Source organism: Vollenhovia emeryi, unplaced genomic scaffold (assembly GCF_000949405.1).
Source record: "Vollenhovia emeryi isolate VEMERY1.0 unplaced genomic scaffold, V.emery_V1.0 DF939337.1, whole genome shotgun sequence".
NCBI classification, from domain to species: Eukaryota; Metazoa; Arthropoda; class Insecta; order Hymenoptera; family Formicidae; genus Vollenhovia; species Vollenhovia emeryi.
Window position 1 is genome coordinate 7974 of NW_011967029.1, and position 18045 is coordinate 26018.

General features: G+C 40.4%; 2 protein-coding genes across 2 annotated transcripts in view; one reads left to right on the forward strand and one right to left on the reverse strand.

The window, feature by feature from the left end:
• The first annotated feature begins 207 nt into the window (after nt 1-207).
• Nucleotides 208-4164, forward strand: LOC105558521 (alcohol dehydrogenase class-3). The gene is made up of 7 exons (XM_012006237.1): nt 208-408; nt 849-1092; nt 1221-1441; nt 2572-2788; nt 2899-3032; nt 3102-3376; nt 3494-4164. The coding sequence occupies exons 1-7, from the start codon at nt 388-390 to the stop codon at nt 3516-3518; spliced, it is 1137 nt and encodes a 378-aa protein (XP_011861627.1). The 5' UTR covers nt 208-387; the 3' UTR covers nt 3519-4164.
• A 125-nt stretch (nt 4165-4289) lies between these two features.
• The window catches only part of LOC105558520, a gene marked incomplete at its 5' end in the record, with an annotated part of 79741 nt that continues 65985 nt past the window's right edge, over nt 4290-18045 (reverse strand). Inside the window, 4 exons of the mRNA XM_012006236.1 lie at nt 4290-6990; nt 7574-7800; nt 9880-10039; nt 11132-11354. Of these exons, the coding sequence (XP_011861626.1) occupies nt 6860-6990; nt 7574-7800; nt 9880-10039; nt 11132-11354 (741 nt within the window). The remainder of the gene's footprint in view (nt 6991-7573; nt 7801-9879; nt 10040-11131; nt 11355-18045) is intronic.

An 18045-nucleotide genomic window follows, 5' to 3' on the forward strand; every position in this document is an offset into this window, starting at 1 on the left:
CTTTTCTCCTACGTTTAAATTAAACGGGAGTTCGGTTTAACTTTAAGCTTAGCTTAATCCGTTCTTTGTCTCCTTCCAACTTTAACTCTAGAAAGAGACAAACATGAATTCAACTAATTGCAAGATTAAAGTTAAGCGACGTTTGATGAAGCAGGACTTTAAGGTCATAAATGTCGCGCGATATACTCGCGATCTGAAATGACCAATGAATAGTATTTCTCGCACTCGCGCAGTCGCAGTAGGACCGTCCGACGAGTGGGAGCGTCGTTCGCCGTGGCTCGTAGCCGTTGACTTGTTCGTTCGCGAGTTTACGGATTAGGTTCCTTCTCGGTCCGACTCCGGATCGGTTCTGTGGATACGAACGGGACGAGAAAACGCCGAAGAATAATGCCGGACACGGCTGGAAAGGTACCGATATCTCTCGCTTGTTTTCGCGAGTTTGCACGTTTTCGCTTTTTCTATGTCGTCGATCGACACTTGCGCGCTAGTCGACACTCGACGTGACTCGACGAGTCAACAAAACGGGAGCAAACGAAGGCTTATATGTCGAATTGTAGTTTATTTTCAAATAGTGAAGCACTCGTGCAAACTATGCTGAAGACTATTAAGATTTTCGCCCTGTAAACTCACTTGCGGTTCCCCCTTTCGCTTTTTCTTTCTCGCTTTACAGCGCTGCATAACATACCGGCTGATCTCTTTCCGTTTAAACGCTCATTTTGGTCCCAAGTGGATTTTAACGGGTGTTTAAGACAAAAACCGAAAACTGCGTAAAATCGAGACACGGCCTTGCGAAAATGATTGGAAAATGTATAACAGCCGTGTTAAATTTATATCATTGTTGCTTTTAGGCCATAAAATGCAAGGCTGCGGTAGCGTGGAAGGAAGGGGAGCCTTTGTCCTTGGAGGAGGTTGAGGTAGCACCGCCCAAGGCGCACGAGGTCCGAGTCCAAATCGTAGCCACTGCGCTCTGCCACACAGACGCTTACACTCTGAGCGGAGCGGATCCAGAAGGGAAGTTCCCCTGTATACTCGGCCACGAAGGCGCTGGTGTCGTGGAGAGCGTCGGCGAGGGTGTCACCGAGTTTCAGCCTGGTAGACTGGCGTTTGTTACATTCATCAGAACCCTTGTTGAATTACGTCACAGTCACATTTCAATTAAGTCGGAATCACACCCGGCTGACGTTTCTCCCATTCACTGTTGTTTACACGAACGATTGTAGGCGACCACGTTGTGCTACTCTACACCCCTCAATGCAGGGAGTGCAGATTCTGCAAGTCACCGAAAACGAATTTATGCAATAAAATCCGCGGCACCCAGGGCTTGGGCTTGATGCCAGACTCGACAAGTCGTTTCACGTGTAAGGGACAAACAGTCTACCATTTCATGGGTTGCTCCACCTTCTCGGAATATACAGTGGTGGCTGACATCTCCCTCGTAAAGGTATTTACGTATAATTTCATAGTTTTTAATAATAAAGCTTTTAATATTAGGTGGTAAACACTTGGTTTCTGCCGGCTCACATTTGGACGACGCTGGTTGCAAGTGTAATTTACTTTGACATCTGAAACCGGCTGCATCTTAAAGGATAGACATCTGTCAATAAAATTCAGTGCGAAAAGATTCATTTAAGCGAACAGTGCCGTTTTTGTCTTTTGATTAAATATGGAACGTGACAAGTTGTTTTTTTCCACATGTGCTGCTTCATTACTTTGATTTGAAAAAAAAACTGCAGCTACAGCTTATAAATTACTTGTCGAAGCTTATGGCCATTGTGCTCCGTCGGAAAGAACATGCCAAGAATGGTTTCAGCGATTTAAAAGTGGTGATTTTAATGTGAATGATAAACAACGCTCGGGTCAGCCGAAAAAGTTGGAAGACACTGAATTGCAAGGCGTCGTTTACCACGAGCTACTCAGACCGAACGGAAGTATCACGGGGGATCGACATCAATTAGAACTGAACCGTCTGAGGGCGTTTTCCAGCAAGGACACAATGTGACACAATGTAACACTGTGAATCATTACATCCTTGTTGTTTGCCAATGTTAAAGGATGAAACGGTTCACTGTGTTACACTGTGTCCTCGCTGGAAAACGCCCTGAATGAAGCATTGTTGGGAAAAAAGGCCAGCAGTAGCCAGCAATCGACGCAAAGTTAATCTTTTGCGCGACAACGCTCGACCATACGTTGCAAAAGCCGCCAAGGAAACGCTGATGCAGCTCGAGTGGGAAGTTCTCCCGCACCCAGCGTATTCACCAGACTTGGCTCCTTCAGATTATCACTTGTTCCGATCGATGCAGCGCGGCTTGGTGGACACACACTCGAAAAATTACGAGGATGTGCGAAAATGGATCGATGAATGGATTGCGTCAAAAGACCAATCGTTCGATCGCTGCGGAATCCACTCGTTGCCAGAAAGATGGGAAGAATGTATAGCTAACGAGGGCAAATACTTTGATGTATTTTTCGCTTTTGATATCGAAATAAATGAGTTAAACAAAAAACACCGCGGAAAACTGAGTTTACCATCCAATAATTTTGCATTTATATTGTTACACATTACTGTCGTAGATTAACCCTAAGGCACCGCTGGACAAGGTGTGCTTGTTGGGTTGCGGGGTATCTACGGGCTATGGCGCGGTTTTAAATACTGCCCAGGTAGAACCGGGAAGTGCTTGTGCCGTATGGGGATTAGGAGCTGTTGGTCTCGCAGCAGTCTTTGGTTGCAAGAAAGCCGGCGCCTCCCAGATTATCGGGATAGATACCAATGCTAACAAATTGAAGAAAGGTAAATTACGTTAAGAAAATTGTAGCAGACAATCTTTTGCAGAAAGAAGTATTTCTTTTTTTCCTGTAAGAGTGATAAAATTTGATGAATACTTTTATACTTGTTTACAGCTGAGCTTCTCGGTCTCACCTCTTTTGTTAATCCCAACGAAAACCCCGGTAAAACTATGCCGGAGAAGTTATTCGATATGACTGACGGTGGAGCAGACTATACTTTTGAGTGTATTGGAAATGTAAAGACCATGGTACGTATTTGTCACTTTCGTTTTTGTTTCGCGGGAAGCAATTCCGCCTTACAGGAATTATCCTTTCAGAGAGAAGCATTCGAATCTTGCCGCAGAGGGGGTGGCACATCCGTAGTGATAGGCGTAGCCGCGGCTGGCAAAGAGGTCAGTACTAGACCATTCAATTTGATCACAGGACGAGTGTGGAAAGGATGCGCCTTCGGCGGATGGAAATCGAAGGACGGCGTACCAAAATTAGTGGAGGAGTATATGTCGAAGCAATTGCCCCTCGAGGAATTTATCACGCATGAACTTCCATTTGAAAAAATCAACTCTGGTTTCGATATACTACACTCAGGGGATTGGTAAGCTTTACTGTGCATACAACATGGATGCACTTTAGCTCGACAAACCTATATATAATTGTATAACCGGTTTATTATTGTTATCAGATTGGTGAAAACGATGTGTTTCTGTTGCAGTTTGAGAGCTGTCTTTACAATGTAAAGGTACGGTTTTCTGTCTCGCGCTGCAAGGATGCGACCTACTGAGAGAGAACCAGCGTCGCAATTTATTAAAAATTAAAATGCATAGCAATATGTATACGCTACGTATATGAATATATACCATAGTATAACTAGTAGGTCCATTCCGTCATTTGTTTCGTTTTGCGTCAAGTCCTGCACAGTCGACATTTTGTCCAGTCAAGGAGAGAAATCTGCGCTGCTTAGTAAACAAATGAACGAGAAGATTCGAGTTTAAATCCACGACCACCACTGATTTTTTCGAACGTTGCCTCTCGAAGGAAAGTAGTAACCACCGAGAGTATTCTGCCACACATATCCCTTTCTCCTCCGAAAAGGGGGTTGGCGAGAGGCTAACAACCCCTCACCGTAAAAATTCACTGTTGCGAATACATATACAATAAACCTCGGATTGAACTGTGAAATGAAGGCAATTTGTTGTGAATGCCAGGGCCCACTTGGGGCTGTAGAGCTGGTGATGATGATGATGAATGAGAGAAATCAAAGCTACACTAACACACGTACATACGTCGTTGGATTTGGACCAAAGACATGGTGGAATACCATGTGATCGGGACCGTAAAGATCAAAGGGACCGACAGAGAGTGGATCTACTAGTTGTACTATGCATACACTGTCCCCTTACGCTGATGCGTTGACTTGTTTGTTACAAATTTGTATTGATTTTCTGAAAAGAACAATAAATAAATTTGATATTAAGCTAGTTACCACGCTCAGAAGAACATCGCCCCGATTTCTACAACAATCTTTATTCATAAAGAATTCTTACAGCCACATGTACAATACCGATTAAGTAAGATATTTACGGTAGCTCTTGAATGAAGTAAAAATTCTTTACGCTTTGATCAAGTGCATACCTTACAAAAATCATCATGGTACGAAGATCATTGACGATGATTTTCATTGTATATAATCATATATATACAATATGCAAGACTCGATAAAACTATTTTACGTTCGCTTGTAGTTATATTAATTAGTCTAGGTCGACAGTACAATAAGTCAGGCGGAATGCAAATTGCGCTCGATGCAGGAAGGAATATGCGTTAGCTCATTGCGGACGATGTCGTTTATCAATTAAATATGTAGATATATTTCAAGTGTCATCTACATACTTTAATGCGCAAGTTTAACACGCCATGTCCATTAAGGCAAGACATTATGGATGAACTGACAAAACGATATCAAGTTACCTTTTGAATAGGAGAACAAAATATACATAAGGGTGCACAATTTGTTATGAAACTCGATAGTTGATGAAATCACAAGGATTGCCATAGTCGTGAGTCATCGAAGTAAAACGCGTCGATAGAAAAGGAAAGATAAAAATGTACATTGAGTTTGACATATTCAAAAGTTTCAGTACGTACAATGTTGTCTTTGATCGATACGCGACGAGTATTGTTTTCCCTGAATACTTCGTAGAAGGAATGCATGTCGAAGTGTGAAACGCGTTAGGCTTGCAAAATGAATTGTCACTTTCGTTCTAAATGAGACACGTGTAGTTTTTGTATCGGCTATCTCTACGTAAATTGCCTTCTAACGCTAGGGGCATATTCACATAGTCACACTGATCTTTTTTTTTCTTTTTTTTTCTCTCTACGGATTACATGTTATCTCTAATATCTACGGTGTACCACACACTCTTTAAGTAAAAGTTGTAAGTAAAAATGCTTATAATTACAGTAAATGCAGACGAATCACGACGTCGAACATTTTTTTTTTCTAGCTTCGTAGAAAACAACTCTCAGCATTGCACGATGGATGTCGTTCCGATTGCGGACGCAAAGAATCGTAATGCATAACTCTATGCGAATCGAGTCGCGCAACGTATAATAGAGTAATAATAATACTTCGCGCGCTTATCTTTATAAGCGATCTCTCGCCTCCTAACAACCAGCTCGACGTCCTACGATCGTGATTGAACTGCGTAGTGTGAAATTGATTATTAACGAGTACGAAATAGATCGTTCTTTATTCCGTATGCCATAGTAATTTTACAACGCAAGATGGCTGTGAGAAAAGGAAGAATAAACTACCAAAAAAAAAACACATGATCTTGCCCGCGAGAGAATGTAATAAATAAGCGGAATAACGGCGAGATTCTCTATACCGCGTTCGGCGAAACACAGCCGAAAGTGAAGTGGCAAGAGCTACGAAAAACCTATATTTGCTTCGAGTGATTCAACTAAGTTTCAGCGTGCGCAAGTGTGACAGTAGCAGAATGACTTCACATCCGCTCGTCTCCTCTCCCCGCTCCCGTGTCTCTTCTCTTCGACCGATTTAATTTCGTTCAATTGCCGCATCGTTACCACGTGATTCACAGTTTACATTATGTTTCAGCGTTACAATCGATTGTTAATCTAGTGATTAGAAATCATACGCTTATGGGGTTTCTTTCACCTGTGGTTTTCCGTTAAGCGTGACTTGGGTCGCGTACGTGAGTTCTGGTCGACACGACGAAATTACGTCGCTTCGCTTTCGACCCATCCTCATTTCGCAAATCTCTTTCTCCTTCAGCTTTCTGTATGCGTGAACGACACGCAATTGCATTATTTATAGACATAATTGTGCGTGGAGATACCTCGACAGGCACGGAGGCAATCCAACGGTCGGTGCTCAGCGCGGCTCGCAGCGGAATTTTCTCACCCCGTCAGCAATTTTCTCTCTCTCTCTCTCTCTCTCTCTCTCTTTCTCTCTCTCTCTCTCTCTCTCTCTCTCTCTCTCTCTCTCTCTCTCTCTTTCGCGCGCGCACACACACACACACGTATCCTCGTTACACTTTCGGCCATATCTGCGTACTCTCTACACGGACTCTATTGGATATTGCACGGAATTACGGATTGCACGGGATCTACGATTGCGTAGACTGTAGACGCCGCTTGCCGCTGGACATACGCGATTATTGCACGACATGGCAAGACACTTGCTACTTTAGTGTTGATCGGAACTTCCTAATTGGGACGAAGGACGCGACTAAGGTCGTTACGATGATTCGACAACGATCTCCGATGCGATTCGGACCTTCCCGCAACTAATGATCGTCGTGCTTTTTCGTTGCTCTCGGAACTCATTTAGGCTCACGTTTCGTTTCGTCGCGCGTGGACCGCGACCTCGACAGAATCGACAGGCGGCCAAACGGCGACACAGGACACCTCCGATCACAAACTCGGCGGTGTTCCTGAAGCCGGCGGAGGCGCGCGCGCACCTTCCCACGATCTCGACTGTGCGATCGGTTCTCTGCTCTTAGATGCTTGGTTGAAGATACCGCGCTTCCGTTGACGGCCGCCGCCCCTAACGTGTCTAAAAATCTAGAGGTTGATCGGCTGAGCCTTCAAGATCCTGAGCGGAGTCGGTACCACCGTCCTCATCGTCGTCGAGATCCACACTGTTGGTTTTGAGTCCACCGCTGCTGATCTTGTTCACAATCGCGTCTGTAATGCAGTTTAGCCAATTCAGGGATGAGTACACTTGATAAGGATATGTGACACTATATACATCTTCAATTTCAAAATAACTACAGCTCTGCTATTAAACTGAGACAGCAATGAACGTAATGTTCAGCGAACACGGTGATATCGTTTGTTAAAATAGTTATCGCTTACCAAAGACAAAAATATAGACGAATTATTTTCAAGCTGCGGTTGATTTTAGCTAATTATAGTTTACACAGAGGTAACAAAATCTTACTCTTGATTTAAATTTAAGACAAGATATTTCTCCATTTTAAATTTAATTGCATGTTATCGAGATATGTAATCTTTGAAAATTGCAGAAAGACGAATCCGAATTGGAATTCCAGTCAAAATATTACTGGGCTGTTTAGAAAGAAAAGGTATATTTGTATTTCAACCACTTTATTGCCGGACACCACGTTTAAATCTGATGTGTGATACCGAATTAAAATTTTTCTTATAAATTGTCCCGTTACGTCTTCTTGTCGCGCTGAAATCATTCACTAATTTTACTACTTCCAGATATTTATCATCCATTAAGCGCTGCTGATGTGAAACATACCGCAGTCCGGCTTCGCGCCGCGCGCTCTGGTACCAGCAAACTCGACGCCGTGCGGATCGACGCACCAGCAGAGACCAAGGCCACGGTGGCACTGGGTGCTGCGGTAATATCCTCGCGAATCGCAGGCGGGTGCAGAATCCGGCGATGATCGTCTGCGCACAGCGGCACACGGACGTTCGGCCTTAGAGAAGCATCCACACCACTCAGGTCCGCTCACGAAAATGTCGCTGGAAACATAACGGAAATATGGCGTAGTGTATATGTTCTCTCCTGTTCTCTCTTTGATCTTTGAGAATTTTATTTTGATACAATAACAACTGTGTCGTAAGAGTTTAGATCATTTCTCCACGGGAAAATATATATTTCAAAAAGTAGGTGCAAAAATATATGGTAATGTATTTCATACATTTGTTATATAAAAAAATTTTTTTAATCGTATATAATATAATTATATATGTCAGAAATATACTAAAAATGTATGTGAAATATACGAACAATATTTAAAATATATTTTTATAATTTCGCAACAACGCTCTTCGCGAAGCGGCGATCGCACGTTACACTTTCTCGTATTTAAAAATCAACCAACAGCAGTATATAAGAAGCGGCGAGAAATCAGATCTAACAGCTGTGGCAAATGAAATCAATTTGATCTCCGCTGGAGTAAAGCGTTGAGGACCTAAATTTTAAGATACTTGAAGACCTAATGTATTATTCCTTTTAATATTTTCATATAAAATGTATGATAAAATATAAAAAATATACAATGCATACATTAGACGTACATAATTATATACACAGCTATGTATTATTATAATGTATATATGTATCATACATTTTATTATATATTTTTAATACATATGAATGGTATATGAAAAATTCCAATTTATTGGTATTACATTTATAATAGTATATACATGTATTTCTTATAACGCATATACCAAAAACGAATGTATCCTTTCTGCTTTTCTTTACTACATAATGAAATATATATTTTTCCGTGGGGGTTGTTGCATTAAATAAATAATAATATTAATAAAATACATTGACATAACAGCAGTCAAGAAGCGAAGACAATACGTGTATTTGTGCGATGTCAGAAATTTTGAGAATAATATATAAAAAATTAACGTTATTAAAATGCAGAATAATGTAATTAGATAGATAGATAATATAAAATATTAAGCGATACTAATACAATGTTTAAAAATAAAAAATATAGAAATTAATAAACATCTTCCGATACGTCACTAAAAAGAACCGTATCTACTGCAGTGGTCAACGAACGCAGACGCAGTAGTAACGTCGTGAGTTTAGTCAGACCGACCGTATATTAATGCCTGGACCTCAGTTTTACTATAGGATTCACATTTTCCCAATCTTTGTTCCCATCGATGAGTTTCAGGCTGTAGTACACGCAGACTTCTATAGAAGTCTGTGGTAGTACAGTGATGGACAGAATGGTTGCGACACTTTTTTAGGTATATTTTGGGAATATTGTACTCGACGGCCATTCCGAAACCATTTTGAGCGTTTTCAATCTACGAAGAAACGAGTTACTTACATAGTCACCAGTGACGATTAAAAATTAAAAACGGAAAACTTGGTAGTCAACCCAACTGGCATATTCCATTATTTATTCAGTACTAAATAAATAAATAATGGAATATGCCAGTTGGGTTGACTACAAAGTTTCCCGTTTTAGTTTTCAGTCCATTTCTCGAGTAAAATTTTCCTCGGTGAAAATGTTTTGGAACATAAACCTGAATCTAAATGCGCGTTTTTAAACTCACTAAAAAAAAAAGTGTCGCGACCATTCTGTCCATCACTGTACATACGTACAACCTGGAACTCAGGTGATTCGTGAGAAAAATGACGATCAAAATGCAGGTCCAAGCATTAATGAATAGCACTGTACTTCCGTATTATAATAACATGCGATTTATTTATTATATTCGAAATTGTTATCTCCACGTATCCCTTTATGTTTTTCGAGAAATATTAACAATTCGATCGCGCAAGTTGTTACAAATCTTCATTTCCTATTCTTCCGAATCGAAGAAGCAACCCTTATATCTCGTACTTGTAATTTCAGAACATTTGAAAGAACACGCCCGTGTATCGCGCTATCGCAGAACTTATCGATCGACGTTATCTCACTTGCCGTTCGTCCATTGTCGAGACACGAGCGCAGCGGGAACTCCAAGTACAAGTCTCATTGTTAGACGCGATCGTACGTACGCGGGTGCAATCGCGAAACGTGTCTCTCCTCGCGTGCGAAACGGGAATTCGCAGATGACGCTTACCTGTCGGTGTCGCAGCTATCCAGGAAGGGCTTCAAGCATGGTTCATTCTGGTCGTGCTCCAGGCCGTACAGTTCGGAGAGTGAGAGTCGGCCGTCGCTGTCGCTGTCCAAGTGCCCGAACATCCACCTGACCTCGCTCTGACAACCGATTGGGAAGTGACCTGAAATCGTTGGATGCAACGATACTCTTAGATATGCATGTATAAAAATGTATAACATATTTCCATACAATAGGCACGGCCGTATATTTTACATTCTAAGAATTTCATTTTGTTACACGACTACCAAACGTTTATTGTAACTTCATGTCATAAAAGAATATTGTACTTTCATTCTAAATTATGTTTTCAATTTTTTAATGCAACTCTCTATTTTTTTTTAACAAGTTTTATCTGTCTTTGTGTTCGGTATTTTTGTGGGTACTTTTTAAGTTAGCGCGGGAGAGATTTTCTTATCCACTGAATATATTACCGTACATTGTTTTTCGTACAATGCCAAACGCAAGAAATAAATTACAATAAAATGATAACTCGTCCGGAATGTAGACGGTCGGTCCTCAAGCCCTCTTCGATCGTCACAATCTCCGTTCTCCCGTTTGTGGTCCGAGGATGGTTAGTCAAACCACCCTCTTGATTCAGACGGGATCGTCGCGGCTGCGGAGCTACGCGCACAGTACACTTTGTTTTACCCCGAGCGATGTAATACCGTAAGATCAACATGGGTACCGGGCAGGACAATATCGACAGATAGCACCGCCCAAAGTAATCGCGACGTACCCGGGGCGGGAAACGATTCATTGTACCGGGACAATTTCGAAACTGGGTACGAAACTGATTGTCTCCAAGTCGAATGGCGTGCGCGCTGTTGGTACTTCGGCAACTACCATGAGTAGTGTCCCGTGTCCGTCCACTTCTGCGGGGACAATTAGTCTCCCTTGTACCCCACGAGGACCCTCCCTCGGTTCCACGCCCCGCGGAAAACGTTTCAATGCGCTCCAAGCGCATTCCGCGGTTGTGCGCGCCGTGCGGCTGCTTAATGCGACTTTCGCAGGTCGACACGGGGTGCGCGCCCCGTGAAACGCGAGATGTTTAACAACCGCGTAGCCCGATTTCGCTCAACGAGAACCTCGAGACTCGACAACGTAATTTCCGATAAAAGGGAATGCCGAAATTTCGTTTACAACTATATTTAAAAAAAAAAACAATTGTATTTGTCTCGCAAACCGCGTTTGTGTATCGTGTGTTTTCCTATACCTTTAGGCTTGGGATGCTGACGGCGATGTTTGGAGTCCGCCATCACGACGGAGAACCAGTCTAGGAGGCGGTTGGCCATCGCGGGCTTGGACGACGACGGGCAATCCGTATTTCTGGATGGCGACTGCACGTTGTACATCGCCTTCAACGGTGGCTGTGCCTTGTCCGTGACTTCGTTGCTCATCAGATGCTTGTCGTCGTATCTGTTCGCGTTAGCGAGTCCCTGTAACATGAGACATGTACGTCGCGGATATACACACGTACACACATACGCACATACCTATCAATATCTGTTATTGCACAGGGTGTCATGCGATGACCGAATCAGCCAGAAAATTTAGATAGAGCGAGGCAAACTGAATCGAAAAGTCCTGTATCATTTTGCAAAATTTGCAATAGTTTTCGAGTAATAAGTAAAAACGTCTCGGCGAATGAGCGCACGAGAAACAGTAGGCCGGGACTCGGTAGACATTAAATGGCTTCTTTGTTTAGTCTCGTAGATAAGGGGCGAGCGGTAAGCATCATCTGAAGCTCGTCGCTCGCTGCATGACAACTTTTTTTCGGTGTGTCGCTCCACCTCCCGCCCACCGTTGCTACGAGACTATACAAATAAGACATTTAGCATGTCTGCCAAGTCCGGCCTACCGCTTCTCGTGCGTTCATTCGCCCAGACGTCTTTATTTATTATTCGAAAACTATTGTGAACTTTGCAAAATGACGCAGGACTCTTCGATTCAGTTTGTCTCGCTCTATCTAAATTTTTCGGCTGATTCAGTCATTGCATGACACCCTGTATATGATACAGTTACCCTAAACTAGTGGATGTAAATACCGTGTAAGAACGAGCATTTTATGGGCGCCAATTGTTACGTAAAATGCGTGCAAGACGGGACGAATGCGATAAAATAGTCGATATTATATTTTACGCGATTCGCGATTACACTTTGGTCACGTCATGTTTCATTACGCTTTTCCATCTCATAAATTTTCCATCATAACGTAACGATAATTGCATTCGTTAGCGTAATTCCGATAATTAACCAAAATACAAGCCTCGCTTTTTCGCGGTAAACACAATCGACTGGATTATTATTTGCCTCAAATGGTTAACATTTTTGATGTTTTATTGTTCAACGAATTAATTAAATTCTCGGATAAAATATTTAAATAGAAATATCGTGACATTTTAAGCAATTATAAATACAGTTACATTTTTGCAAATGTGTGTGCAAATACATTTTTAGGTCGAATTCACAAATGCTCGCATAAAACGTAAGTAATTTAAAGAAATTCCTTGTTGCCTTAAATAAATTGGCAAATATTTTACTTATATACTTTCCAAGACGACAAGTAAAATTCATTTTTCCAGTCATGCTGAAAACTGACGAAAAATTATCATTTACTTATGAAGTTAAGAATTTAGTAACTTTTGTACGACGAACGTTTATGTAAACGAAAGCATGTTTCATCATTTCAGAGTTGTCTTATTAGAAATGTTTTCACAAAATAAGTTTCTTTATTATTGCAATCTTAACAATTATACAATAAATACGAAGTGTATAACGAATCTCTAACTCTCTGCGAATAAAAAGATGTGTGCTAAATTTAACTTTAGATAAACTAATTTGATGAGTTAAAATGTACAAAATTTAGGAAGTTTATTTTTACTCTCAACTAATTTAATCAGTTAAAATTAAATTTAAATAGTTTAATTAAATTCCCCCCTCTCTCGCTCTCTAATTAGGATTTTAATTCATTCTTTCTAGATCAACGTAGTCTAATATGTAGATGCGTATTTATTTGCTATTGACACCACATTTAAATTTCAGTCCGCGAGTTAGAAACTTGACGCTCTCCTTACAAGCTTAACAAAGTTTTGGTAATTTAGCGTCAATAAAGCTTATGTATCCGTCCATTTAGCTATCCATCATGCGCCATAACCACCCAAGCAATTAAAATTAGATTCTCCACGGAATGCTACGAATTTCGAATCGGGCTAGCCGAATAAATTTTTAAAGAATTAGCGACTACGTGCGCCGCGTTTGATTAGAGCTATTCGCGGAATTTCTAGCGACGCGCGGACTAGCGCGGGTAATAATTAATTACGTTAGCTGCAATCAGTTCGTTAATCAACGCTCTCTACTGTCATTCCCGTCCGACCGCGTCTCCTGACAGCGGGAACTGTTGAATGATCTCTCGATTGCCAATTCGTTTAATCATATCGCCGGCCCCTCACTCGCGCACGTGCATTAAACCTCAATGGCTAGGTTCGATTAATTACGACCGGACTGACGTTGACGTGTGACGTATGGACGAATAATTTAGCCACGGCCATTTCGCGTAAATCGTAAATCGCGAAAATTTTCAGCTCCGCTCAAGAAATATTACAGCCCATATTAAATGTATAACAAACTCTTTCATTCTTTCAAGTTATATATGGCCACTGACTTCCTCCGACCTTACTTGGTTCCGAGATTTTTCATCAAAGTGTGCAAACAATTCCACTTATAAATCGAGATGTTAAAATTATCAAATTTTTGACTGACAATCGATCAAACATAAAGAATATTTTTCACGTACGAAAAATTGGGAATATGTAACTAAATAATAAAATCATAGTTTTATCATCAAATTTTGTATGAATTTCACTTCTTCACACAGAAAAAAAGAATATTCTTCCTGTGAAAATCTTGAAATGTGAGTTTATTGCGTTAAAGGAAGAAAACCTTACTTTTGAATGAAGCAATTTTATATAATTCAATCAAGAAAAATGTACGCTTATTATTTAAGAATAATTTTCTTGAAAGGAAACAATATTACATAGAAAATAACATTTTCAAATCGAAGTTTATAATTTATTTTATTGTCAAAATAATTATATGTATTCTTAAAGTGACGATTATAGTATTTAAATAAGACTGTAATATAGTTGGAATGTAAGATATTAAATGCTTCTAAGAAAATTATAGATTGTTGCGTATATGCAAGCCAATAAACGCGTTAATTTGAGTATATAAGCGTTGATCTGACACTTTTTTTTTCTGTGCAGATACCCAACAGCCCTTTCGTGGAAAAATGGCGGAAATATTGGTACAGCTTCGATTGTGCGCTTAGAGATTTTTTCATTAAATTGTACAGATTTTCTCACTTGATTGGGTATCAATAGTTTTTAGATTGTAAACAATTCAAGAAGACAGCATTCGAAATATCGAGAATCAAATAAGATAAAATTAAGCGCTGAACAATAAATTCATACTTTCTTCCCTTTATTACAAGTTTCATTTCTTCGGAGCTGTAATTATCAAGTGCATACTTAATAGCAAGTGTTAACAGATTAAAAAGTACGTACGATAAATAAACTTATGTGAAACGTTCTCCAGACAAAATCAGAATTTAATGGGTCAGACAACATTAAAGTTAAGGTCGACGGTTCTGGGACACCTCGTGTACGAGATGAAACCGCGTATCGGGGTGAGAAAACACTTTGGAAAATAATTGGTTGAACGTTGCAAAGGGGCGAACTTATATCGGATAGTTGGAAATAGCAGTATTGTACGATAGACGACGAAAGCATGCGGGATTACAGCGAGGCGATGACGCGTTACACCAAGACAGGGCGGTGTAATTTTATTGAGCCCGGTTTAATTACGCGCCGGATGCGACTCGAAGTTTCGCGTTAACTTGTCATAAAGGTCTGATATACGATGCCAGGCGTAATTAATAATTAGGTAGCAGCTTGCGGGGAGAGCGGCTTCCAGTTGAATTCCATTTTTAAACTGCAGCCCACCGCGCATGGAATATCTCTCGTTGCGCTTGTGGCTCGTTTATTCTGCAGCTCGTGTCGCAAAAGCACAGTGCGACACTAGGTGCCCTTCTCGGGAAGATAATGTCAGGCACCTTCGAGAATATCTGGAAATTTCATACGTGTTTGCGCGCGACTCCCATCTCGGATTCGAACAAATTTAACCCCTCTTAAATTCCTACGACGCACGGAACGTCCCGAAGCTGTATATCGTCATAGTTTTTATCCGCGAGTGTTCCTTAGTACAGAATCGGCCTCCCTCCGACAGAAATTTCCTTCAACACGCTTACACTTTGTATGCAATTTTGTAATATCAACGGATTTTTAATAAACATTGTTAGAATTAAATTCAGCCCGAAGCAGTTTAAAAATTAAACAACAGATAACGTTTTGTTAATGTAATGTAGCAGGATTCATTTCATCGGCAACAAATGGTCGAAAAATTCGCAGTTTAAAGAAAAATAGTGCTAATTCTGAGACATTTCATATATGTGCACTTTTAGCTTTCTAATCTCCTTCTAATCAGATCAATGTTTTTGTAAATAAACTATTTTCGCGAGCAACGTTAGTTTTGTATGGACAATAATTCGCTAAACAAATACAGTACGATATTATTTTTTACATTCACTGCAGCTTCAATATAAACAGGCGCGCGCGCACACACACACAGACGCAGGCGTACATATACAGAATACAATATTTTTTTAAATAAAAAAATATCAGACATCAAAAGTATTAAATGACAGAATTGACAAAAATGCCATAAATGAGAAATTTTCAGAAATTTTATTCTACCACCACAAAAGCTAGATGTATATGAACAGGTACCCTTATATTTTCGAGAGAATTGAAAAATATTTCGAGCAAGTAAGCTAAATTCATAATTAAGAATTAGGGACATAAGAAACAGCTAATATAATCTTTCCGAAGAAATCTTAAGTGAACAATTAACGGAGTTTTAATTGAGGATTTCGCCATCTCTGCGTTTAATGTTAAAATTCAGTAAAAAAGCGAAGAAGAATAGAAAGCAATTAAATTTTTGCCGAGGAGCAAAGTCGGTCACGAATTATACCAAAGAATTATACGTAGTCAAGAGAACGTATGCGACTTTTGACAAAGTCTATTATATCCGAATATTCCTCTCTTGCTTTGCGCGAGTGTTAATTTCCTGAGACACGCCTTTCGAGAAGTGTAATATCTTACGCTAGCTTAAAACGCTTCTCAATTGTATTTCTCACGAGTAGCGTGTGCGCTCTGCGATTACTCGGTTCAACAAGAGTAATCGCGCGAAAAAAATGTGCGTTATTTCAAAGACCGTCGATATAAATGTGTACCCAGGCATACTGCACTCCCCAAGATTCGTTTTAAACGACCTACAATTAGAATTCAGAGTAGGATTCTATACTTACAATTTTACGTGCCGTTCAATACGAGAATCTTTTTTTTTAAAGCAGCAAATACATATTAAAATGTATACACGGTGTCAATTGGAAAGTGGATTGAAATAAATAGCTGTAAATTGCAACAACAAAAATAGACAATAAAAAATTAAATACTACTGCGAACAAGAAACCCGTTATTTTTACCAGCATACAGTGCAAACGGGACATAAATTTATAAACGTTTAAAAATAAATGTTAGAAAAAATTAGAGAATTTAACTCATTGCATGACTCGATGATGATACATTTTCGAAATGATAACCATTTTAATTTGCACATTAATGACGGTTCACAAAACCATTAAATACATTCTAACATTTTAACTGTAATAGTTTTAAACGAATAAAGTTTAATCGGGAGCATTGTGATATAAATTGAATAGGAAACGAGGACGCCAAATCAAATTTTAGGTCCGAGCAAGATGAGGGTAGCCCAATAATTAAAATCTAATATGTGAATTCATATACCGCTTTTCCAATCTGTCCCGCGCGCCGTTACTTTCGGACATATAACAGTTTCGTTAGGTGGAATCATTGCCGTTAGCAAATTTACGTACTCCGAGGGGTAAACCGCTGACCAAAATCACGTATGTACACCAATGCCTATACTAATGCCCAGTGGGCGTTACTTTATCTTATTATCTTATTTTCTTTTATTCATTTTGTTTTATCTTATTTTATCTTATTCATCTTGTTTTATCTTATTTTATCTTGTCATATCTAGTACGTACACGCACAATTCTTTTGTATGATGAGCTAATTAAAATAACAGATTTTTTCCACAAACGTGGTGTTTAATTATCTTCATTCTGTTTACTCGTAAAATAATAGTAGAGGAAAGTCTCCTATTATGAGATAGACTCCTAATAGCGGAGTTTCTGCTAAATTAACAGGCGTCATCTGTTGGTTCCATCATAAATTGACTGCCGTTGGAGTAAAATTTGTCTAGTGGAAAATTCATTGTGAGATCGTGCGATCGTTGCGCTGAAAGATTTGTGATTGAATTTGGATGGTGAATACCTGCTCTCTCATATTAGAAGCCTCGTAACACAGGACTTTCCTCTATTTAATTCTTCCCGATAATTATTCTGCACATACAGCCAATGTACGGTGGATTATAAATAAAATTTCGCCCTTTGATCATTGACACAAGATCGTCTAAGATAGTAGACTTAACGGCACATCTCGCGTCTCCCCGTTCTCATCTTTTGATCTCTTATCGGAAGAACGTGCGCAGGATAAGTTGGAATGATAATTGAGCCCGGGCCGTCACGTTCGCACGGTGCGGCAAGATGTAAACGAAAATCTCGGCTAACCGACGCCTCTGAGATCGCGAGCGCGAACGACACGGGGGGGGGGGGGAGGGAGGGAATTGACGCGCAGCGCTCGCAGGATCACGTTCACAACCCTCGGCGAAAGCGCATCGCCGAGGATCAATATGCCGAGGGAGTGGATCTCGAAGCGGTTATCCTTGAGGGCCGCGCGGCAATCCCAGTCCATGTATGCATCCCTTATTAGCTCAAGGGCCCGAAATAGGAATCGATCCCGATCCACCCTCTCCTCTCGTCTCCCGTGTAAAAGTAGAGAAATCTAAATGTCGGTCTCTTTACGACCTCGACGAGTATCCCTCGAGCGCGCAGTTCTCATTGGTCGGCTATCACCCCCATGGTGG